Source organism: Odocoileus virginianus, chromosome 15, assembly GCF_023699985.2.
Source record: "Odocoileus virginianus isolate 20LAN1187 ecotype Illinois chromosome 15, Ovbor_1.2, whole genome shotgun sequence".
In the NCBI taxonomy this organism is placed as follows: domain Eukaryota; kingdom Metazoa; phylum Chordata; class Mammalia; order Artiodactyla; family Cervidae; genus Odocoileus; species Odocoileus virginianus.
This window is the reverse complement of record NC_069688.1, coordinates 42,357,618-42,383,360: the sequence shown is the minus strand read 5'-3', so window position 1 is coordinate 42,383,360 and position 25,743 is coordinate 42,357,618. Positions and strand designations below refer to the sequence as shown.

Sequence of the window (25,743 nt, the reverse complement as noted above, 5' to 3'; positions counted from 1 at the left end):
TTATTTTGTGTTTTGGGGCTACATCTGTAAAATCCACTAAGATAACCCTTACCAGATAATTCATAAATTACTTAAAATATTAAATGCAATGAAATTTACACCACCATAAGATACCACTCTGATAAAGGCTTATTTCCATCAGAATGGGCATCAGTCAGACCCCAAGTAAACTTAACAACAAGTGAAGAGTTGGCATTTAGGTGATCCCATTCTGCTTTTAGTGGCTTTCCCAGTAGCTCAGATGGTCAAGCATCCGCCTGCAATGCAGGAGACCTGGGTTTGATCCCTGGGTTGGGAAGGTCCCCTGGAGAAGGAAATGGCAACCCACTCCAGTATTCTTGCCTGGAGAATTCCATGGACAGAGGAGCCTGGTGGGCTACAGTCCCTGGGGTCGCAAAGAGTCGGATGTGACTGAGTGACCAACACACACATTCTGTTTTTAAACAGAAAAGCAGCTTAGTTTCACAGTTGGCAGAACCCAGTAATGCTGTAAATCTGAAGTGGTCCTTGACTGAACACTCTATAAACAATGTAGTAAAACTAAGAAGTGAACCCTTTATAGTTAGTGTTTAATAGATCAGGTGGGTTATGCCCACTGAAATCTGACCCAGGAAAAAAACATGAAAAAGGGAATAATTTGAATTAGGTTATGTGAAGGTACAAAAACAGATGATTTTGAAGAAATGTAACATACCATAACTTTCTTTCAGGGCTATAGAACTTGCCTTGAATTCTCTGCCACCAATTATCTGTCTTCCATTAAACTTCCACCATCTATAAGCATTTTTGAGTGGGGATGTTCTGTGCCAGACTTTGCAAGTCAAAATTCTAAAATCACTTTAGGGAATCAACTCAAATCAGAAAACTGAGGTAAGTATCTCCAAGTGTCCAAAGAGCAGCCCCAGTCTTTTTAAGAATTGATGAGGGTGGCTGCATTGTCCATGGTTATGGAATGAAAGCAGGCTATCACTTCTAATTCTACAACCAATACACATTAGATTTAGAAGCCTTGGGGACACCAGAAGATTGATGGCATCCTATGTAAAGGGGGAAAATATATTAGCTGAAGAGCTAAATGTCCTATTTCAGACTGTGTGAACATTCTGAAGATCCTATTGTACAACCATGGCCTAAACCTCTTGAAATTCTGGCATTATAATGATCTCCAAAGAGATTCACTGGTCTCCCATTCAAGTACTAACCAGGCCCAACCCTGCTTAGCTTCTGAGATCAGACGAGATTGGGCACACTCAGAGTGGTATGGCCGTAGACTCCAAAGAGATACCATTCGTAACAATGCCATCACCTAATTTAACCACACAAGAGTTCAGCAAGTTTAATCTCCTCTATGTCATAAGAATCAGAAATTAAGATTTAAATATAGGAGTCTTTTGACTCCAAAATTCTTTGATTCCTTTATAGTACTGGCTTTGTAGCCTAAAATATCAGTAGGAGGTACAATTTAAAAGCTCAGTTGTTCCCTTGGTTGACAAAAGGGAATATCATCTTGTATTTAATATACAAAATATTTTTGTCCCCCTTGGGAAAATCCAGGTAATGGGACACGAAAGCTTTTTTCCTGGTCAACAAGAAAACTATTTCTCTAAGTTCACGGGTGAGGGTAGTTTTGGCTAATAGCTAATTCTGATCTTATCACTATTAAAAGGAATGGATGATTTTTTAAAAAAGAAGTCTGAATGTGTGGACAGTAGTTCTGAAACAAAGGTATAAAATGAACTTCTCCTGTCGTTCCTTTTTGTGTTTGAGCTATCTTTGTTTCCTCCAGAGCTTCTATCTCCAGTAGCGGACAAAAGCTCTAATTTTCTCAATATGGAAAATGCCAGCATTAAAGCCAAATAAAGTCGAGTTTAAGATAATTACACTAGATTTCATCAAAGCAACTTGGCACTCATCAAAATTCAATCCCAGTTAGCTGATGAGATTTCATCAGGCTGCTTAAGAAGCAGGGAAATAAACAAAATGGAGAGACAATGAAAACAATGTGACAACTGTCAAACAAAATGCCGAGCACAACATTGAACATTTCCCTAAATGCAGCACAGAAAGCACTAATTCTCATCCCCGCCACACACACACGTGTGTGTACAAGAGTAAATGACCACAAGTTTTGAATTTTCAATCCATCTTTCACTGTGCATTCATTGCATAACACTGGCTGTGGAATCATTTGTTACCAAACACTAAAAGTTGCATAAGAGATGAACAACTTAAGGACTGTCTGATTGGAAAAAAGGGTTTTAAAATATGGGTGTCTAAGAGGTCACCACCCTTGTTTGAACTCCTTTAAGCAAGTTCTTAATAAATGTAAGCTATTATAAAAGGCATGGTTCGAATTAGGCTACTACCGATGTTATAGTTTTGCAACCAGATATGCTCACATGTCATCCACCTGGTAGAAAATTTCACATAGTGCTTCTTGGGATATACAGGTCTTATGTTTCTGATAAAGTGGAAGCAAACTGGTAACGGCAACACACTGCACTGCTTCAAACAGGGCTACAGAAGTTAGCCAAATAGCTCTTAATTCAAAGCATATCTGATGACTGTATTAGGTCAGTCTGTGAGCTTAGCACTGACAATTACACCAAATAGAGGAAGATCTGAAATGCTATAGACGCTTGGCATTTGAAGCAGAAATTACTTTAAATTACTAAGGTTATCAATACCACTCTCAACATGAAAATACAAGAATACTACAAGAAATCTTTGCATAGATGCAAGACATGCGTGTGGTTTCCTACTATGGTTTTGATGTAAAATGAAAAGAGACGAAAGGAACAGGAGTCTACACAATATACATCTTACAGGAATTAGCATTACTTACTTTTTACCATTTCATCAGAGGTTTATTTCCTCTAGACTTTTCAAGAAAGGGATAGTTTGGAAAGTAGATTTTTTTTTACACGTAGATATTTTTAAAAATAGGCTCTGTATCAGTCAAAGTCTGTTGTATATTTTCTCTGAGATAATAATCAAAGGCTTATTATGAATTCAAGTTTCTAGTTTTTGGTTATTATCTAATAATTAAATCAAGGCTATATCAATGACAAAATGACCATAGGACTTTTTCACCAAAAAGTGAGCAGAAAAGATGTAAGGCCTGCCAGGGTTTTCCCCTAGGAAAAAGGGAAGATAATACCTACTGAGTAAAAATGGCAGCCCAAGATGAAATAAAGTTGTGTTTGGAGCATATCATGTACTTGTCCATCTAATACCATATTTAACTCTATGTAATTTGCATAACCAATTGAAAAACTGTAAGCTAGCTAAAGGCAGGATTGGGGCTATCTTATTGGTCCATCACAGAATCTTGCACAGTCCACCTTAACGAAAAGCACATACTTTATTGAATCAGCCCGAGCTGAGTTTTATACCACTATTTGGAGAGAAAACACTGCAAAAATAAAGTGCAAATCAGTAGAGGAGATGTATATATGCAAGAGCATGAAAATCGTAGTCACAGCACCTCTGAGGAATTCCCAGAGAGACCTATATGCTGAGCAGAAAAGAGGCTGTATGGGTGCTCTGTGATGACCCAGAGGGATGGGATGGGATGGGAAGGGCAGGGAGGGATGCTCAAGCAGGAGGGGATATATATGTACTTACAGCTGATTCATTCTGTTGTACTGCATAAACTTAACATTGTAAAGAAACTCGACTCTAGTTTTGTGGGTTTTTTTTTCTTTCTTTTTTTTTTTTAAAGGAGGCTGTATGGAAGCAAGAGCTCTACGTTTGGTGTCTAAGCCAGAACCAAGCTTTGGCCTTATCCTCTGTTACCCTGGGGAGTTCACTCATCCTCTCTGCACCTTAGCTTCTGCCCTGTAAAGGAAAGGATGTAAATGAATGCAACTTAAACTTTTGTTTTAGAGAAAGACAAGTTTCCCCCCCCACCAAAGGAAAACTCATAAAAAAAATAAATAAATAAAAAGGAAAAAAGTAAAGTTATTCGGTCTTAGCCAGAGTGAGAGACGAGATACTTCCCTGCTGGGCCTCCTCCTCACAAGCCATGAGGCAACCCACGTCCTGTGAAATCCTGCAGAGAATCTAGCTTGGGTACTCCTGGATCTATGTCTAGAGATTTCTTCCCTTCTATGGATCCCATCCTCCCCTCAACTGATGGATCTTACTCTCTCAAGATTAAATGACTGACACATAATGGGTTTAAGAAGCCGAATTCCCACAGCAAATATGTCTTTAGGTGCAGTGAAGCGACATGCATTGCTGTATCTGTTATACATCCACACCCTATACCCATCCTTCTTTATGAGTAACTCCTTGGGTGAGCTTGAGGTTTGTAATGAATCATCATAAATCAGCAGAAACTCTCTTCCTTGTGATAATTCTTTAGTTAGCCTCAAATTTTTTTTCTGGCACCAGTCAATCCATGAGGCTCAACTTGGTAATTATTAATTTTGAAGAATTTACTGAGTTCACTTGTTGTCTTTCTATTCATTTTGCCCCAACTTTTCCTTTTTTGCTTCCTGACACATACATTATATCAAGTAGATGCCCCATGTCTACTTATATAGTAGATACACAGATCCATTTTTTATGTTTTTGCTCATTTGATCTTCTCCCTCTACTCAGTTTTACTTACTCAAATCCCCCCATGACTCCAGATCTATATTCTGAATGTATCACCTTTTCAGCCACTATTAACCTTTCCTAGTTATACTTCAGCCTTCATCCATTTCAACATTTGAGGCTTGCTCTGTCCTAGGCCCTGTGCTAATCAGGACACTCAGTGGCTGTCCCAGCCATTCCTAGAACTGTTTCAGTTTTACCACCTAGATTACACTATGTATGCATGGATGCTCAGTCGCTCAGTTCTGTCCAGCTCTTTGCGACGCCATGGACTGTAGCCTGGTAGGCTCCTCTGTCCATGGGATTATCATGGAAAGAATACTGGAGTGCGTTGCCAAAATGACGTTAAAAGAGTTTAATGTTGAATATGCTGAAACAACTGTTAACTGGAATGCAAATTAACCTACATTCTCTCTGCCTTCCAAAGGATATTACAACCTTCTAGGTAGAGAATAAAAAGGCTTTAAGTCGGGTAGAGATGACAGAAATAAAAAGGAACAGAACTGGATAAGCAGTTATTTTAAAAAGATGAAATAATAACAACCCATATTTTCTGATCCTTGATCCCATGTAAGGCAAGGTATGAATGATGTTTAATCCTCTTAGAAATCCTATGCAGCAGGCATCTATTATTATGTTCCAAATATAATACATGCTGAGGCGTAGAAAGATTAAGTAAACTTTTCAAGTTTTCAAACTTTTTAGGTGGCTGAGCAAAGATCTGAGCTTAATTTGTGTGAACGTGAGGAAGAGATTTAAAGGCAGGGCTGAGGTCCTAGGTAAGTGGGAAGCTAGTGATGCCTTTAGAAATGTTAGCCATTCCCAGAAAAACAAGGCTTTGCTAGGATAGTAAGGTAGGTTTCAGCTGCGCTTAGTTTGACATGCTGGCAGGATACCTAAGGGAGCATCGACAGCCAGATCTGTGGGATTGGGGCTCAAACAGGAGATGATTCATGTTGAATGAGAGCATGACTAGGTAAGAGTAAACCCTGGGAAGAATGGAAAATACAGCAGAATTAACAAGGAAGTTACAACAAAATGTAGAGAATAATAAGAATTCATCAATTTGCATATATGCTCATTTACTCCTCACAACAATCCCTCGACATAATATCCCCAGTTCATAATTGACTAAGTTTTAGGAAATTAAGTAATTTGATTAATGCCATTCAACCAGTATGGGACCAAGACCAGTATAAACCAAGTTTACAACTCTTTCCACTAGTTTTTCATACAGCTTCTTTCCAACATACACTCATTCACTACCATTAAAGGTATAAGATAGAAAGTTGATGACTATTTATCAAAGATAGCCAAGTTTGTGTTGGGGACTTGGAGGGTTAGAGAATTAGTGGGAACAAATACAACATTATTACCCATCCCACACCACAAACAGTGCAAACTGATAACTATACAGTTTTCTCCTAAACAGAATTTAACTCAGATTCCTTCTCAACCCAGCATTCCAGGCAGATGCTAGTAAAGAACATGCTAGATAAAACCATCTTAGATTATATAATTGAAATTGGGTCCGGGAGAATCATTTCATCCTTTCCCTGAATAATATTTGATTTGCATACTTTAAGCTGTCAGAATACTCCAAGATGGCTGGTAAAGGACATCCATTCGAAGGGTAACATCATAAACAGAAAAGTAGGGAAAAATACATCCAAGGGTCTTGGTAAGTGGCAAATGGAAGCGGCAGTTAGAAAGCAAATATAGTTCAGCTAAAGTGTTAGTCACTCAGTCGTGTCTGTCTCTTTGCAATCCCATGGACTGTAGCCTCCCAGGTTCCTCTGTCCATGGAATTCTCCAGGCAAGATTATTGGAGTGGGTAGCCATTCCTTTCTCCAGGGGATTTTCCCAACCGAGGGATTGAACTGGGGTCTCTTTGCTTTGCAGACAGAATCTTTACCATCTGAGCCACCAGGGAAGCCCATAGTTCAGTTAAGGTGAATGCAAAATGTGTCTAGATCTTAAAAAAATAAACCGCACTAATATACACTGGGGAATGGCTTGGCTTAGAAAGTTGGCAGGAAAAGATTTAAGGGTCACAGTGGACAGTGAGTCAAGGCAAAATCCTGTGCTCTTTAGAGAAGCAAGCATTACAGAAAAATGCATAAACATCAGAACCCAGAAGTATTCTCTGGGAATTCTCCCAAACTCAGACTCTGCTTGATGCCCTGCCCCAAATCGAGACATTCAGTTTACCTTCTTCCTGTGTGTATGTGCTCAGTTGTATGTGACTCTTTGCAACTCCATGAACAGAGCCCACCAGGCTTCTCTGTCCATGGGATTCTCCAGGCAAGAATACTGGAGTGGGTTGCCATGCCCTCCTCCAGGGGATCTTCCCCACCCTGGAATCAAACCCGCATCTCTTGGATCTCCTGCATTGGCAGGCAGATTCTTTACCACTAGCGCCACCTGGGAAGCTCATTGCATTGTACCAACACACCCTCGGCCACTCCCACTTTCAATGGGTGTTCTACCAAAATACCCATGCACAGGATTTCCAGGACTCCTCTTTGTTCAAGATAAAATTCAAAATCCTGTCCTTTCCAAAGAGGTGCCTCACACAGTCAGTTTACAACTTGTATTTTTGCTCTGAGCTGCTTATGACTGCCATCCTCAATATCTGAGCTCCAGCCAGGCTCTTCTGCTCAGCCTCCCTTGGACACAAGAGGTACTCATTGGCATCTATATCTTCTCCCTACAATGCTCTGTCTCAAACGATCTCCCTATTCACATTTTTCACCCACCTCGTCTATGTTTTGTTCCTCAGGAAGCATTCCCTTGCACAACAGCTAAAACAGGATATGTTTCCTATCATTTCAGGGCCTATAATGTATTTACAAATTCAATTTTATTTCTTTGGTTTACTTTACATATGTTTCTTTATATTACTTTGTAATGTGCATTTTCTTCATCCCCAACTTGACTATAAACTTTTGTTTCTATCACCTCCCACACCCCATTTGCCCAGTTCTTTAAAACATAAGATTTAAATAATTGATTTGATGAACCTCTAGACATAGCTAGGGGAAAATCACAGACTGCATTCGAAGCTCAGCTCCATCTCTTAATATCTGAATTATATAAGGGAAGTAAACTTGAAAGAGGCATTAGAAGGTACCTTGTAACATATTTTAATAAAGTCAATTCAGAATTTCCCTGGTGGTCTAGTGGTTAAGAATCTGCCTTGCAATGCAGGAGACATGGGTTCAATCGCTGGTTGGGGAACTCAGATCCCACATGCATGGGAAGACTAACTCTTGATTGATTGTATAGTTCCATAGGGAGATAAACTTGCAAACTAGAGTCTATGTATCACATGATGCAATGAAGATCCTGCATGCCACAATTAAGACCCAACACAGCCAAATAAATATATTTTTTAAAATCTTTAAAAATAAAGTCAATTCAACTCAGTAAGAATTTACTTAAAATCCACATGGTTCTCTCATATAAAACCACTTTTAAAGGTTAAAATAATTGAAGGCCAGGCTTAAAGAACAAATATCACAAAAAGGCATTTAAAATAAGTGTGGGGCCTGAGATATTCACCAGAAGTAACTCAGCATCTAAATACACAACTTCTAAACTTAGTTAGGAACATCTTACTAGGTAGAAAAGATACTTGGCTTATTGACAAGCTCAAAGCATAGTTGACCCTCAATACAAAAGCACATTTTCTAGATTCTCTGGATACCATGAAGTTCTCAGCGGATTCAATATTCACTAAAAGAACCTAGTGGGTGACTGCATTCAAATGTAACTGGTAAGTCAGAAAGTCCTGATTCCATGATGCCTGTTCCTCTGTAGACTCATATTTCACTATTAAATCTTCTCCCTTCACTGAGGGATAAACACTTCCAAGTTGCCCTCCACCTCCAGAAACATACATATGTTTGACATGTGTGTTTTTGAAGACACTGTCTGCCGTACTACTCCTCAGATTTCCCACTTGAGAAATGTGTAGTGTTTACCTTCTCATGGAACTAGAATATTCCCCTTACTGTGAGAATTATTAGTTTCCTTAATTCTACAATATAAGTCTCACCCCTTGTGCACACCTTAATGTGTCTGAAGGTGAAATATACATACCTGTGTGTGTGTCATGTATCAATGTGTGAATATGCATATACATTCATATATACATGTATGTGGGCATGTGTATATATATGTTTGTGTATATGTATGGGTATATATGTGCTGTATGTATATACATATGTGTACGTGTGGTGATTTTCTCTCCTAAAGCTGTTATGAAATTGACACTATATTTTATAACTAACCATTTATTTTTAATTAAGGTATAATCATAGCCACATTTTCCTACTACCTGCTAGGAAACCCAAGGTCAAATTTTTGGCCCAATTATTTCACCCAACACATATTCATATGGCCCATTCTCCTTGTCAGTCCTGAGCTCTTATTCTAAGTTTTTCCTAGTTCTGATCTTTAAAAATTTGTTTTGTTTTAGCATGTTATCAAATACTTTTTACATTAAGTTATCATTAAATCCTTTGAGTAATGGGCAGGCTATGGGGTATGACAGCAATTATTAATGTCTCTGCACTACACCAGTTCAAATAATTTTACTCATTTCCAAAGTCCTCAAAAACAAGAAAATAAGGCTGCTACACAGAATATTAGGTCCAAATATTACACAAACAAATCAACTGTAAAGTAGAATCTACTGCCCTTACATTTTGAGTTTAAACTGGAATCAAGTTTGCCACCTGAACTTTGCCCCTCTCTGCTGCACAAAGTAATTTTGTCGTCTTAACCACTTCTGTACGATGACAACATGAACCACGCTGGGATTTGAGTAGAACTCTGTCATCATTTCCATGAAAATGTTTTCTTTCTGCGTCCTAATCCTGGAGGATATCCATGAGTCCAACTGGAGGTCAATCCAGTAGCTGGAGTATTTACAGGAAATCTCACTGAGCGAACCGCCTGTGCTCTTTTTATCAACACCGTTTACAGGTCCCAGAGAGGTGTCTGATGAGGAAAATAAGTTGTTCCAAGAGACCATTAGGGGATTTATACTTGAGACTCCTTTATCTTATAAGGGAGGGGAAAAAAAGTCTCCTGTAAGAAGTGGAAAAAAAAAAAAATCTACCACTGACACCATGTGTGTCCCATTAAAGTTGTTTTTATTTTAGAGTGTTGTAAAAATTGTTTTATATATTTTACATTAAGATCAGAGTAGCTTATTGCTGGGTAGAATTCATAAAAGAAAGCCTCCTCCAAAACGTTCCTATCCTTGCCTTGTTACACATAGACCTTCAGTGGCATACGTAGTTGAGAAATCCTTTTACGAGCGCCCATAAAAGAGACTAGTACATGTTGCTCCAGACTCTAATTACATGGGGCTCATAGAGATTCCAGACTGGAAGCTGCAGAGAATGGCACAGAGGTGTGGGTTCGCTCACTCACTCCCTGACCCCTCGGGCAAGCAAGCCTGGCCCCAGGACAGGCTCGAAATGCAGCAGGGGCAAGAGGCTGTGTTAAATCCCCTCTCTCAGTCCATGAGATGGGCGCTCGTCATGCCCCTGAACTTCTGTGTTTGAGTCCAAGGCTGCACTGCGTCTAGCCCTCTCTGGACGTTCCACGAGCTCCCGTGCACCACACACCAGGCCCCACTTTTCTGCTCCCCCATTCCTCAGACCCTTACCTTCTGAAATGTGAGAACTGAAAAATCTGAAAAAAAATCATTGCCCCCCAACACTCAGAAAGAAGCCCAAACAAGCAAGAACAAAAACCACCACCACCACCATCACCAGGTGCCATTGGTTATCCCCCACCCACTTTTCCAGAAATAAGTTAAAAAACTTAAAAATAGTGTGTAGGGGTGGGGACAGCAGCGAGAGGGGATACACCCCAAGACACAGCCTAAAAGCTCATTGTTAAGACAAATGAAGCAGGACCTACAGATACTTTACTGAGAGAAATGTTTGGGAAGCAGGTGGATCTTTGTTAAATGTCAATTTTATATGATAAGCATACATTTACATTTAAGATGTGGCTGCTTATGAGTGACCGCCCCAACTTATAATCAAAATAAAATAACATTACCATTTCCTGCCGTGTATCCAGAGTACCCAGGAAATAGTACAATTTTCTTAAGGTGACTAACACAAATCACTGATTTTAAAAGAAACAATTTGCCATAGCAAACAAAAGGGCAAAAAGAATTCCCCTTTTCTAGATGCTCTCTTCTTCATATAAAAATTTCAATATCTACATTCTTGACAACTCTGAAAGTTTCAAAATAAAAGAGGTTTTTCTCTTATCCTCTCTCCTCCAAACTACTTTTGAGGTTGGCTTGTATAAAACAGACCACATAAATTGCAACTCAAATGTAAACAAAATGTAGAGAAATAAAGAACATATGTCTAAAGCATATTTTCTTGACCCCATCTACTGAAAATGTGCTTATTTCCTGCTCTTGGTTTAATCCATCACAATCTACAATCATCTTTAGTTATAGTGTCTAATACCTAATCCACATGTTGCTGTCAGTTTATACAAAGAAAACAAAAACTAAAGAGTCTTATTAATATTGCCTTTAAAAAGTAGATGTTTACAAGAGATTCTGGTTCTAGGTTGCTAAATAGTATTTTCTTTTAGATCCTATCAAGTTAAAAGCCAGGGCTTCCCCAGTGGCTCAGCAGTAAAGAATCTGCCTGTGATTCAGGAGATGTGGGTTTGATCCCTGGTGTGGGAAGATGCCGTGGAGAAGGGAATGGCAACTCGCTCCAGTGTTCTTGCCTGGGAAATCCAATGGACAGAGAAGCCTGGTGGGCTACTGTCCATGGGGTTGCAAAAGAGTCAGACATCACTTAGTGACTAAAGAACAACAAAGTTAAAAGCCACTTAAAAAAACAAAGTAGATGCTGGTCAAATAATGTCACATAAGAGGAGGAGTGAGTTATTTTCAAGTTAAAAATCCTAAGTAGTAGCAGTTTTTATACTTAAATTTTAGCACAGTCCTGAGAAAATACGACCTAAGGCTTAAAGAATTGCACCATATTGTTACTAACAGCTGCAGCCATGAGCAAAAAAGACAGAAGGCTGTCTGTACATCTGTCCAAGCATTACCTAAATTACTTTAACCATCTGATTGCTTAGATGTGTCAGAAACAGAGAAGCCATTCTAGGCACCAAGCTACTAGAAGTGGGGCTGGGTTCAGATCCCACGGCTCCTGGGCAGGCCAGGGAGCAAAGGGGCAGAGAAGAGTGCTCCGTGTGGTTCCGTGGGGACAGCCTCAATGGAAGGGCGGCCTTGAAAGACTAAGGATGAAAGAACAATCATGCACTCACACTCCCCCCGCCCCCAACAAACTGAGGGCCAATGATACTAAAATTATGGAAGAAGATGATAAGGCAGGAATGGCTGTAAGTAGGAATGGCGGAATTGAAACAAAGCCAGTGACTCAACACTTTGCATTTATAAAATGACCTTTGGGGTATGTTTCACTAGCTATCTCAAGTGGGAAGACGTTGGGAGGTGATAGTGATGGCAGAGTGTCATGTTTTTAAGAAAAACTTAGTAAAACAAAAAGAAAATGATGCATTGAGGTGGAGGGAGAAATAGTTTAAAGTCAGTTACTTTGATGTTAGACAACTATGGGATTATCTTTGCACTTCATAATAAGGAACAAGGGAAAGGTGCAGGTAGACATGAGCTTCCCACTCTTGGCTTTACCATTAACAACTCGCTACATCTCTGTGGCCCAGTAAAAGAATCCTAGATCCCAGTTCCTTCCTCTTCTCTAATAGGTAACGGGAGAATCAACGATGCTCAAAAAACATAGCCATTGAGTCAAGAGCTAAAGAAAAAGAAGAAGAAGAAAATTTCCCTTAGGTCTTCACAAGATCTCCTTCATTCAGATTTGTGATCAAATGTTACTCCCTCAATTTCCCTGAACACCCGACATAATACACCCCAATCCAATCTTTCACTCACTCCTTATCCTGCTTTCCTTTCCTTCACACGGCTCCCATCTCTCCACATGAAGTAAGGCACTCATCCACTTCTCTAATGTCATGATACCCACCAGAAAAAACACTGTTAGAACTGTGTACCAATGATTGGTACACAGCACTGCTCAATAAACACCTGATGAATAGGTTAAAATTAGTTGTCACGGGACTTTACAGATAGGACAGACTATTTCAGGTTGAAGTGGCATTGGTCAATCCTGTGAAAGACTACTGTCCCCTCCAAATGACATTTCCCCCCACCATACATGAATGTCTCCCAACTTTGTACCTGAGTAGCCATAATTTTGTTCTTCCATTGTCACTTAAATATGATAATAGCACATTCATATTTTTCTATTAATATATTGCCTAAGGTACAATATAGTGCAGACTAAGTTTCTTCCATTTAAAGCTGCATATATGAATAGGATAACTTGGTCCCATCGTAATGAATTCTATTAGTGAGCTCAGGGTGGGAGGGAGAGAAGTGAAGACAGTTACATCTGCTGGGAGCCAAGTCTTCATTTTTAGTAATCTGTTCTTTTATCCCTTGCTTCCTACACTCATTGTTCAATTTTTTCCCCCTAACTCATTGTTACCCTTTCCCTTTTTCCCACCATCTTTTTATGATCCCCTCCTCTTTCCTTCTCCATCCTCCTGCTGTCTTTCTCCATATCTCCCACTAACTAAACTATAAGTCATTTGAAGATTTTACAAGAATCTTGTTCAGTCTTTGAGAGTGTTTGAAAAGGAAGGAGGAGAGAGGAAGAGTGTAAACTGCCAGATGGAAAAGGCTGCACAAATGCACAGTTGTAGCTACTGGGAAAGTGTTCAGTTCTTGGTCATAAAACAATGTTCCTGGGCTTACAATTCTCTTCCTCACCCTTCACATGACCACCACAAAATATATCCATGTCATTTTTGGCAATTAGTCTTAGAATCACTGGATTTTAGAACTGGACTGGATCTTCAAGATTGCCTACCCCAATACCCTCAATTTAAAATAGGAAATAGAGGCCAGGAGAGGTTAAGTGACTTGCCAAGTATCATAGAATTAATGAGGTGACAGGGTGCAGAGACCCAGATCGTCTGATCACCAGACCAGAATCCTGAGGAATGAGTGTCAGAAAAGCCCCAGGAACTCTACAGATTACATAATTAGAAATGAAAGAGAAGATAACTGATCAAGAAAAGTTTGGAAATGGATGCTTACTTCATGTCATATATCAGTCCATGACTTAAGATATTTTCAAATATCCTTTCATTGTTTTAAAGCAAATAAGCATTGATAGTTAAGGAAAAATAGGCTAAAGCATTACATTGTTGTTTTTAAATCCTACAGCCATTTATTGGTTCATTTTTAATAGTTTTTAGTGTAATATCTTATATATTTACTTAGGACTACTCCATTTTGCTGACCTCTAACTTATGCCTTCCAGTAATGAAAAGCAGCTGATTTTAATGTGCCTGTGCTCTAGTGTGAAGGAGGTTAAGGCTGCGTTTGTGTGCAATCAGGTTAAGATTGCCTCCAACAAGAGGAAAATCCATACATATGTTGAAAAGATCTGAAAAATGCCTGTATTCCCAACCTGATTACGACTTACATTTTTGCATGGTTTGTCAAAGCAGATCACTGAAATCAAGTCAAGATGTAAAATGGGATAAAGTGGTTTTCTTCTCCATTCTTCCATTAATCACCGTGACCTACAGAAGAAAGGAACCTTTTCCTCTCTCACCTGAGGCAAGGTGGGGTACTCCACTGGAAGTTATGCCAATTTTTATCAATTGGTGCTCAAGTTCCAAAATTAATTTTCTAGTTTTCATTTCCTACATTTGTAAATAGAAGTTATTTTATTGCAGAGTCATTTTCCATTTCTATCAATTTTATGTTAGTTTCTTTTTTATAAAACAGAAAACAAATTCCAGTATAACTTTTTAAACCTACTAACTTTAAAGGTTACTTAAAAATTGAATTTATTAAGCTGAATATGTCAATACATGGATTAGAGCAATAGCTTGTCACTGCAAATGTCTATCCTAATAAATAATATTTGGCAAAACCTAAATGTAAATTAAATAAGAGTTCATTACTGGTTCACTTGTCAAAGAAAACACTAACAGATGATACATAAACTTTTGTTTTGACATGATTTTAATTGCTGAGAGTGTCAGGTTATATCTCTTAAGACAGTATACTGCTTTTGGAAGCATTAAAAAAATGCAATAAGAATTATAGGTTAAAAATCTAGCTGTTATCTACAAAATTCTCAACAAGACCAGGGCTAAGTCAAAATAGTTTCTGAGGGGAGGGGGGCATGCTGGTTCTTGTTACACATAAGCATGTTTGTTATAGGAGCATTTTCAGGTTAATTTTTGCTATTAATGTAAACCACAATTGGGGACCACGTTGCTGGAAGAGGAGTGGGGGGTAGTTAAATAAACAATATACAACAAAGAAAGCCTTTATTCCCAATACCTGAATACATCGGGTTTGTTTTTAGGCACAAGGTTGCAGGTTAAATGCTCTCAGCTATCCAAGAAGTGGCTTATTAGTTTTGTAAGAAAATATTTTCTTATATTTTGACTGAAAAATACCCAGTTTAACTGAACAAAACCATCCTTGTTAGTGCAAAGCAGACCCAAAAAAACTTTGTTTCAAAGACTCGGCATAGAAAAGCAAAACTAATTCAAGAGGAAAAGCTGCCTTCCTAATAGTAGCTTCTGAATCTGGATCTAATAGTTCTCAAAAGGCCGACTGGAGTCTTCAAGTCTTAAAAGTTTTGTCTTCCTCCATGGATCACAGACATTTTCTATGAGGCAGCAGAATAGGGATATAAATCCATTCTAGGCAGATATATATTCTTCTCTGGGCTACAGCCACAAAGCTGAAAGCTATGCCCCAACAAGAAGAAATGAAGGCAAACGAAAGTTTTGATTGTTTCATAGGGCAATTTTCTACATGCAACTTTCTTTTTTTGCTCTTCTATTTTGTGCACTAGAAAAGTCCTAACTTCATTTTTGGCAATGCAGCATCCGCTAGTGATAAAATAAACAGTAACAAAAGATTATGCTTTCAGAAGCACAGCATCAGCGCTAAGAACTACATTTCAACATACTAACTCGGCTCCAGCCAGCACCTGAGCTAGTACACTTCTCCCAATTGGTAAGTGGGCCTAATCCTGTTATTACAGAATAATTACTGCAAATCAGCACAATTACTACAAAGACACAAATAAACATACACATACTAGTAGCTGTTTTCCACAAATTATTATCAAAACAGAGAACCGGCTAATTGTGGCAACATTAAGACAATGTTTATTCCTCCCAGTGTTTGGGCAAGTTTATTTTAAGTTGTCATCTTCAACTAGTTGTGATACAGATGATTTTACGGATTCCATAAACCTTTCTAATCTAAACTCTTCTCAACTGAAAGTTGGCTGCTTCTCTTAGAGCAACATCTGCAAAGGCCTGATTTCATAAGAACTGGCTTTTATGGTACATTAGTGAAAAAAAGAAAAAGAAAAACACTGACACACACACACTTTTAGAAATCTTGTTTTAAAAGTTGATTTGTAAAGTTGTCTTCTAAATTACTTTCAAGGTATCATGAAATTAAACAGTCATTTTATATTCTTCACAATTTAAGCATTTGTCTCTAAGGAAGTTCAATGTGGAATTTTACCCTCTTGCCAATGTTATTATCAGATTTCCTTCAAGGATAAATACTCTTTATTGGGAGCAAGGGTGATTAGGAAGGAAGAAAACCCAGAAAGCACATAGTCCACAATAGGGATTATCTGAACTCACCTCCTGGACAATGCCTCATGGCCATCTTACATCTCCTGGATTCAGCAATGGTTGGACATGGTATTGTGTCTTTTGCTGGCTTTTTAACAATTTGCCGTGTTCTGGTTTCCAGACCCCACTTAAATCCACATGTGCGATTATTTCTGCTACAAATTCCCCATTCACTCCAGTGGCCAACCTCACATCCTTCTAATAGAGAAAAAACAAACACAGATAACAATTTGGTATACATTTCTCCATTGTTACAAAATTTATATAGCAGTATCTCTCTACTCCCTCACTTTCAGATACCAAAAATTAAGCTGTACAGCCCAAGACCGGAATACACCTTTTGGGAAATTTTTGCATTATGGAGTTACAGATAAAAGTAAAAAGCTGCCACATAAGTAATTTAAAAACTATTACTTTCTTTTTGTACTGGTTCATTTTTTGATGGGATGTTAACTAGTCCATTCTAAAGACATTGAATATATTATCTTTAAAAGATTCAACAGCTAAAACCTACAGTAAAATATACTGTTTTCATACCATGAAGAGGAAACAAAATTTTACAAGTAAATTCTGCATGCCCCCACTGAAATTCACAAGTGTGTTAGTTTTAGTTGGAAGTAAATATTAATACTTCATGAAAAGATAGGGAGTGTATTTTGCATTTTCTGATTATCTCATTTCCTTTAATAGGTATCTGGAAACCACAGTATGTATTTCTTATTCCCTAAATTGATGCTATAGTTTGAAAAGTAAACAAATATGATCAGATATTTGAAAACGTATGTTTTCCCAGGTATGTAAAAACTTTTAGCATCCTCCTTTTTTAACTTCATATAATGAAAAAGTAGGCTACTCTGCAACTCCCCTGGGATAAAAGGATAAAAATATACAGTTAAACCTCATCAAATTCACCATTAAAAGCCCCTAGTGTAATAGCAGAAGAGGACCCAGGCACAGAATCCACACACAATGAATATTTCTTCATTCCAGATTTCATAAGGCAGCATGGTGACTCTTAGGTTTTTCAAAGCTATTTAAGATTTTTATCCAGGGGAATGCATAGGACTACTGTTAATTTGTTAGGACTACTGTTAATTTGTTAATGCTTAAAGGTTTCATAAGAATTTCCTCTGGACTTCTGTAACTGGTATGGGTCTCACCTCTCAAAAGCAAACCCAACATTTTGAATATGCTCCTTTGGTGACTTTCTATATTTTTCAATAGGGTGTTGCTTATATGCATGTATTAATTCACACATATACAGGAACATAAGCACACAATTTCTTCAAAAATCTTTCATTTAAATGTGTTCTCTGCAAGCTTTCAAATATAGTTACAGACTACTTTGGTATTTATGCAGGAAAAAAGTTCTCAACTTAAGTCTTCATTTTGAAAAGATGGAAAGTCTCATTCCTAATACATTGCTCTGTTGTGCACCATATCAAATATAAAACATGGCAAATACAATACAGGCATGTTGGGGGTGGAGGTGGTGAAGATGTCATTACACTTGATTAGATTCAGGCATTTATCAAAATGTAGGTACTGATAGACCTTTACATTTTAATCAGTGGCATAAAAAAAATGCCACAAGGTTTTTTAAACACACCAAAAAACCCAAAATTTATAAAAATATGTATTCCTAATTATTATTTACAAACAGCATATATGTGCAGATTAAATTATGCATTCTACATGCCTAATTTAGTAAAATTGTTTTAATGCACTTTGCAACATGCAGTCAATCATCAACAAAGTATATGTGTCACAAAAAAAATCTCTTCTTAACAGATTCTTTTTATACAAATGTGTGGCTAAGCAAGAAGCTGTAAAATTAATACACATAATGAAAATGATAGACTAACTAACCACATGACACTGCTTAAACAGTTTCTTCTAAACAAAATGTTTTTCTCTAACAGTTACTAATAAGATAATTAAGAAATGGGGATACATTACATAAATCATAAAAACATTATTCTCAGCATTTAAGTAGTTTAACCTAATGTTCTACCAGCAAATTTTGTAGCAAAATGTAATTTATGATACTGCCCAATGGCAGAATGACTAAAGAACTCAATAGCAAAGAACTTCAATAATTCTCAGTTCTAATTAATAACAAGAGAACCAATTCGTTTTTAGAATGAATACATTCAGCATTCATCCCCCCCCCCTCCAATAAACAGGTGTTAAAATAAAAGTGGAAATTTGAAAATTACATGAAACACTACTTACCCACACATTCCATGGTTTCATCTAATGGTGCAAAACCATCTGGACATTCCTCAAAGCAACGGCCTCTATGCAAATAAAAGCCTACTTTGCACTTGGTACAAAAGTCTTTGCTAAAGCAAGAATCACAGTTTTCTATTCTGCATCCTAAAAACAATTTTAAAGAGAAAGAAAATTTCAGTCAAACAATTTACTGGTTTTGCAAGTAAGACTTTCATAAATGCACCAGTTAGCTCAATTGGAATTCTAGTGGTCAGAGAAATATGTGTTTAGCTCATTAGTTTCCTGATGCCATCTCCTTCTGCATCACTCCTACCTCTTCCAACAGCTCACCACATCAATAGGCTGAGACAAAATTGCAGCTCAGGGCCCCAGGCAGCATGAGAACCTTCAGAAATTTTTGTAACTCTAAATGGGATTAAAATGAAGGTTAAAAAGAAAAACACCCCCACTACAAATGGCACTGCTGCTGGGATTGTAGTCGGTTCTCCTTTTCCAAAGATGTACTATGAAAAATGCAATGGCAACAATCTAATCAGTCTCTTCTGTTCCAAGACAGTAAATTAAAATTCTGTAATGCATTTGCTTTCATCCTGTCAACCAGGAGGGGGACTTCAGGTCACTTTTTGGAAGACCCACAATGCGCCATACATTCCCACTTCATGACGATCCATCAGGGTGAGCGGTAGTACCCCTCTTTTGCAAATAAGAAACCTGAGACTAAGTCAAGAAGTTGGTAGCGGCTGAGTTGGTGCTGAGAGCCCCTACACAGACTGCCTTCTCATCTATTCTCTATAACACATCAACTGCATTTCGTTGGAAACAGTTGACGAAAGAGAAGTGCTTTCGGGTCTGCCAGGTATGGTTTTGACCTTGGCTCCCAGCTCTGACCTTCCCAGTTCTTGATTGTGAACAGCTATTTATACATCTCTGAGTCTCTATTTCCTTCTGTATAAAACAGGGGTGTCACTAACTTTGTAAGGCTGTTGTGAGGACTTGAAATAACACATGTAAATTGACTAGCTCATAATAGGTAGTCTGCACCAGTGGATTAGAAACATGTATTTTTCCATCAAACCATTCACATTACAACAAGGTATAAAGAGAAGCAATAATTTAGACTTGTACTTAAGATCAGATTCCCTGGTATGCCAGTAACATCTGGGCCAGAGGTAATTGGCATGTACAGGTGAAAATAAATAGACCCTAAACTACTCTTCAAGGAGAAGGAAGGAAAGGTTGGAGAATTGGTTAATTGAAAGGTGAGGTTTTCAACAGATTACAGTACATTATTACTTGTAACAGATTTAATTGCAGGCAATTAACAGCACATAAAGCTCTATGAAAACTCCCTGGCAACACTTTTACTCATTTAACAAGCCTCTGAGTAACTGTATTTGGTGATTTAATGATTCAGATAAGCTTTCAAATCTAGTTTCTGCAACCAAAGATATAACTGAATAAAAAATGTAACCAAAACATGAAATCATTGAATCTCAAAATTTTAAAAATTAAGCAGGCAAAGCCAGAATGTGGACTATAAACACTAAAAAAGTTTCTGTTAAAACAATTACAATATAAATAATGACAGTTTCTAGACTTATAAAAAGACAATGGCAACTCGTCACCTTTTAATTTTGAGTCTAAACAGGACTTTATATATTAAATGACCACCCTGAAGCAGCTAATTCAACTTCTAAAATGTTACCCAATTTACAATTGGAAAACCAACTATGTGTGGGCAAAAGTCCATAGTCAAATTATCTATTGCTCTTTTAGGGGAGAATGGTGGGCATAGAAGAACAGTTTATCACCTTATAAAATGTTAAATTTGTAGTCTTAAATGCTGTAACCTATATTTTAATAGAACAGTGATCTATTGCTGGTCAGTAGCTTCTTAACCATGGTCAAAATACATGACCATCCTGTCCACAAATTGTTGGCTTTCTTGCTACATTTTTTTTTTAAAGCAAGCTGCCCTTCTTGTTAGCAGTATTATTTTCCAAGAAGTAGTGATAAACATTCCAAGTAAATCAGAACTAAGGGGTGAAGAGAAAAATGCATTATATTTAAAAAAAGAGAGAAGACTATACACTTTATAAATCAGCTGTTATCTAAAAGATCTGATTTTAACATGGTCTGCACCAACAAGACTTTTGGCCAAAAAGTTATAACAATATGCATTTGGAAATAGTTTTACAAGATCCTTTCCTGATCATTACTGTTACCTGTAGGTCCCTTTCCTCATTTCATCCCATGCTCCTAATACCAGTACATAGGATGTGGAATTTCTAGAATACCTATCATTCTCTCTAAAGTCCCTTCTTCAGGTGTAAATCTGGCTAAAAGAAAGTTTAATTATTTGTTCTCAAATTTAAGTACAATAAAATATTGATGCATTCAAATTGTAAAATACTTCAACCATGAAAAAGCACAAGGTGAATTATAAGCAATGACTGAGAATAAGCTCTAAGCCACATCATTAAATGAAAAAGGCAAGTGCAGGGTATATAGAATATGATGCAATAAAACCACTACATGAGTGTATGCATATCTGTATAGAGTAGCTTAGAGAAGTTAATTTGGGAATGGGAATAGTGGAATTTTGAAGTGTTAAGAGTTATATTTCTGAGCCATGAATCTTTTAATTGTAATGTATGTATTAAAACAGAAAATGATATTTCAATACATATGTGTGACCTACTTAAATATACAGAAAATACCACTATATTAACATTCTAAATGAAATTCTTTTGATTTTTACCAAGCAAGACTGAATAAAGAAATATTATCCTATGCCAATTTTTTTCAGATTTGGGAGCATGAAATTATACCCCTTATATGATAATGGTGAACCTGCCTTAGCCTTCGAAATAATCATTTGACCATCTCTTGCCAGTATCCTTTGTTTTCACATGTTCAGTGTTGCTTTCCAAATCATTAGGAAAAAAGCTAAACATTGTTTATTCATTGAACCATTTAAATAATAGCCTTGATTGGTGGTAAAGAATCCACCTGCAATGAGGGAGATCCAGGTTCAGTTCTTAGGTCCAGAAGATCCCCTGGAGAAGGGAATGGCAACCGACTCTAGTATTCTTGCCTGAAGAATCGCATGGACAGAGGAGCGTGGCAGGCTACAGTCCATGAGTTGCAAAGAGTCGGACACGACTGAGAGACTAAGCATGAATCCATTAACGGCCTTTGCTATAACTATGGGCTTCCCTGGTGGCTCAGATGTTGAATTATCTTCCTGCAATGCAGGAGACTGGGTTCGATTCCTGGATTGGGAAGATCCTGTGGAGAAGGAAATGGTTACCTAGTCCAGTATCCTTGCCTGGAGAATTCCATGGACAGAGGAGCCTGGCGGGCTACAGTCCATAAGGAAACAAAGAGCCAGACATGACTGAGCAACTAACACTTTCACTTTTCACTTTTGATTGGTGCCAAGTTGTAATGGTTCCAAATCGGGAAAGGAGTACATCAAGGCTATATACTGTCACCCTGCTTATTTAACTTATATGCAGAGTACATCATGCGAAATGCTGGGCTGGATGAAGCACAAGCTGGAATCAAGATTGCCAGGAGAAATATCAACAACCTCAGATATGCAGATGACACCACCCTTATGGCAGAAAGCAAAGAACTAAAGAGCCTCTTGATGAAAGTGAAAGAGGAGAGTGAAAAAGTTGGCTTAAAACTCAACATTCAGAAAACTAAGATCATGGCATCTGGTCCCATCACTTCATGGAAAATAGATGGGGAAACAGTGAGAGACTTTATTTTGGGGGGCTCCAAAATCACTGCAGATGGTGACTGCAGCCCCAAAATTTAAAGATGCTTACTCCTTGGAAGAAAAACTATGACCAACCTAGACAGCATATTAAAAAGCAGAGACATTATTTTGCCAACAAAGGTCTAAACAGTCAAAGCTATGGTTTTTCCAGTAGTCATGTGTGGATGTGAGAGTTGGACTATAAAGAAAGCTGAACACCAAAGAATTGATGCTTTTGAACTGCTGTGTTAGAGAAGACTCTTGAGAGTCCCTGGGATTGCAAGGATATCCAACCAGTCCATCCTAAAGGAAATCAGTCCTGAATATTCGTTAGAAGGACTGATACTGAAGCTGAAACTCCAATACTCTGGCCCCCTGATGCAAAGAACTGACTCATTTGAAAAGATCCTGATGCTGGGAAAGATTGAACACTGGAGGAGAAGGGGATGACAGAGGGTGAGATGGTTGGATGGCATCACCGACTCAATGGATATGAGTTTGAGTTAGTTGGTGAGTTGAGTTAGTTAGTATGAGAGTTGGTGATGGATGGTAGGGAAGCCTGGCATGCTGTGGTCCATGGGGTCACAAAGAGTTGGACATGACTGAGCTGAACTGAAGCTGTAATGTGATCCAAAGCTCCTCTGACCTTCATACCTTCCTGATCTCAGTCACTCTTTGCCATAACATAAAACCAAAGCAGGCCACCTACACATTGAGCAACCTGAACTGACAGAAGTAATTTAATCATAAACACCTTGGAATCTAAAGTTTTTTTAAAGCTAATGACTGCATAAAACCACCTACCCTGCCAGTATGCTTCCTGACACACTTCAGCCCCTGCAAGCCTCAGATCCCTGGCTTCAGGTCAATCCACAACCCCTTGCCCAGTTCAGTCACTTCTCTTGAAACTGAAGAGAGTTCTAGAAAACCACTATTTGTGCAGCCTCATAGATCTGTCCTTTCCCCTCCAGCCAGAAGCCTCTCCCCAAACAAATTCTTAAGTTTAAACAACCCATATTTGCATCAACTCTATTAACTCATTTTTATACAAAAGTATATTTTTATATAAAAATAAAACATCCTCATTACAAATAAAAATTCAAAACAATACATAAGCTTTAACAGAAAATACAGAAATATTCTTTCTTACCTGAATGACACACCATGTCTACTCCTCAGAAATAGCCACGTATTAAAACTTTGGGAAAATCTTTATGTCCATTTTATAAACACATGAGTTTCAAAATACCAGTGGGATCATTCAATATACTGGTAAGCTTTATAAAACTTCATACTGCCTAAGAAAATAGGTTTATCAAACTTGACTAAACATGAGTCTTGTCTATAAAAATCTGGGCTTTAAGTCCTTGTTCAGAAATACAAGACCCTGCTTTATCCAACTTACATGTTTCTAAATTACAGTGCCTCCTCAAAAATGTAATCCACCGAATGAGGACTGCCAGTGTCGGTTTAAGTAAAATATTGTCCAAGTAAAACTGTGTCCAAATGCTAACTGATAGGGCTGTCATTTGGCAAGGGAGGCTTGCTCCAGCCAAGAAACAGAAAAATAGCCTGGGTATCCTTTCTGTCCTTCCACAGTATCCATACTGGCTCCATTATAACAGTTCTCAAATTATTCTCTAGTTCAGTTCAATAGTTCATTCCAAACATTCTCAAAAAAATGGGAGTATGTGCCAGGTATTGTGCCATTTTATGAGAACATAAAATTATAATACTCGTTCCCTGTCCTGAAGGCGGAAAAGCTAAAGAGAAGGGAACATGTGGCACTTTCAGGGCATTGCAACATAGCCTATGAGATATCAGAAGCATGTGCTGGGTACATTAGAGGCAGAGAAGTAAGATCCATTTCTCTTCTGCTATTACAAACTTAATTTGTTTTTCAATCTCCGAATTCCTTGTTTCTAACACAGTGCCGGACACATGGTTGAGTTTTAGTGCTTGCCAAGAGAATGCCATTTAAAAACTCAATTCCTTTATATTTAAAAACTCATTTGAATGTTTAATATGAGATTGCTTGCACATGCACTGTAAATATCTTTAATATAAAAAGAAAAACCATGGTTGCTGGTAAAAGGCTAAAAATCGTATTGGAGGAACATATAGTCCAACATCTGAAAACAATTATAATGAGAATGTAAATATAGAAGTGTGGCAGGTCATAGGAGCTATGGAAGTTGGAACCTCTGCTGAGCAGGTGTGAGATAGAGGGGCAAGAAGAATCCAAAGAGGGCAACTCCATCTATAAAACATATAAAACCACCATATTGAGGTGGTTCACGTGGTGTGTGATGGTCCCTGAAGGGAGGCAAGAATGACCTGCAGGTTAGATGGAGGGGGTTACTTAAGTTTAGATGGGTGTGGGTGGGGAATTTCACCTCTTATTTTGTTTAGTTTCAAAAAAGGAGGTAAAATTGTAAACTATCTATACTTTGTGTGGTTTTAAGTATTTGAGTAACAAATGAATAAAAATGAAGTTCAAGATTAGGTCTTCATCTAACTAGATGTAAGAGGTCCCCATAGACTGAGCATGATGGTTTTATTCCCTCACTTCAACAGATAAGAGCCCCTCGGGGCCAGACATCAGGATGGTAGCTACTGCCTGTGTGCTAAATTGCTTCAGTTATGTCCAACTCTTTGCAAACCTAGAGGCATAGATAAAAAAGCAAAGTTCCTGCACTTCAGGATCTTCTGTCTACTAATAGAAAAGGTACCCAGGCAGGCAACAATAATGTAACTATGCTAGAGTTTATACAGGGTGAGCTGGGGAGAGCTTGTTTTCAGCTAACCAGGTAGTACTAGAATTATAGAACTTGCCTGCCAATGCAGGAGACATAAGAGATGCAGGTTCAATCCCTGGGTGGGGAAGATCCCCTGGAGGAGGGCATGGCAACCCACTCCAGTATTCTTGGAAAATCCCATGGACAGAGGAGCCTGGTGGGCTACAGTCCATAGGGTCGCAAGAAGTCAGACACGACTGAAGCAACTTAGCATGCATGCATACAAGCTTCTTGAAAGCAGGAAGAGAGTGGAGGTAAGGAAAAACCATGAGAGGTACATACTCTAAGAGCCAACAGTCAAGGAAAAAGGAGCTACAGTGAATCAGCAGAACCAACAAACCAGGTGGAGGAGAAGGTGATCTTAGAGAAGGATCCATAGTTTCCCCACCCTCCACCTCCTCCTTTGGTGCCTCAGTACTTAGGGCCTTGACACACCGAGGGGGTTTTATTATCTCCCCAGCAAAATCCAGATGACAAAACCCATCTCTTATTTGAATATCACTGTGTGGCTAATAATATAAACAGAAAAATGAAAACCTT

At 38.1% G+C, this 25,743-nt stretch overlaps 1 protein-coding gene across 2 annotated transcripts in view; it reads right to left on the bottom strand.

The window, feature by feature from the left end:
• The window catches only part of RSPO2 (R-spondin 2), a 162,447-nt gene that overhangs the window by 36,404 nt on the left and 100,300 nt on the right, over positions 1 to 25,743 (bottom strand). For both annotated transcript variants that reach the window (XM_070477247.1, XM_070477246.1), the window contains 2 exons: positions 18,637 to 18,780; positions 16,411 to 16,599 (listed from right to left, as the gene is read on the bottom strand). In XM_070477247.1, the coding sequence (XP_070333348.1) occupies positions 16,411 to 16,599; positions 18,637 to 18,780 (333 nt within the window). The remainder of the gene's footprint in view (positions 1 to 16,410; positions 16,600 to 18,636; positions 18,781 to 25,743) is intronic.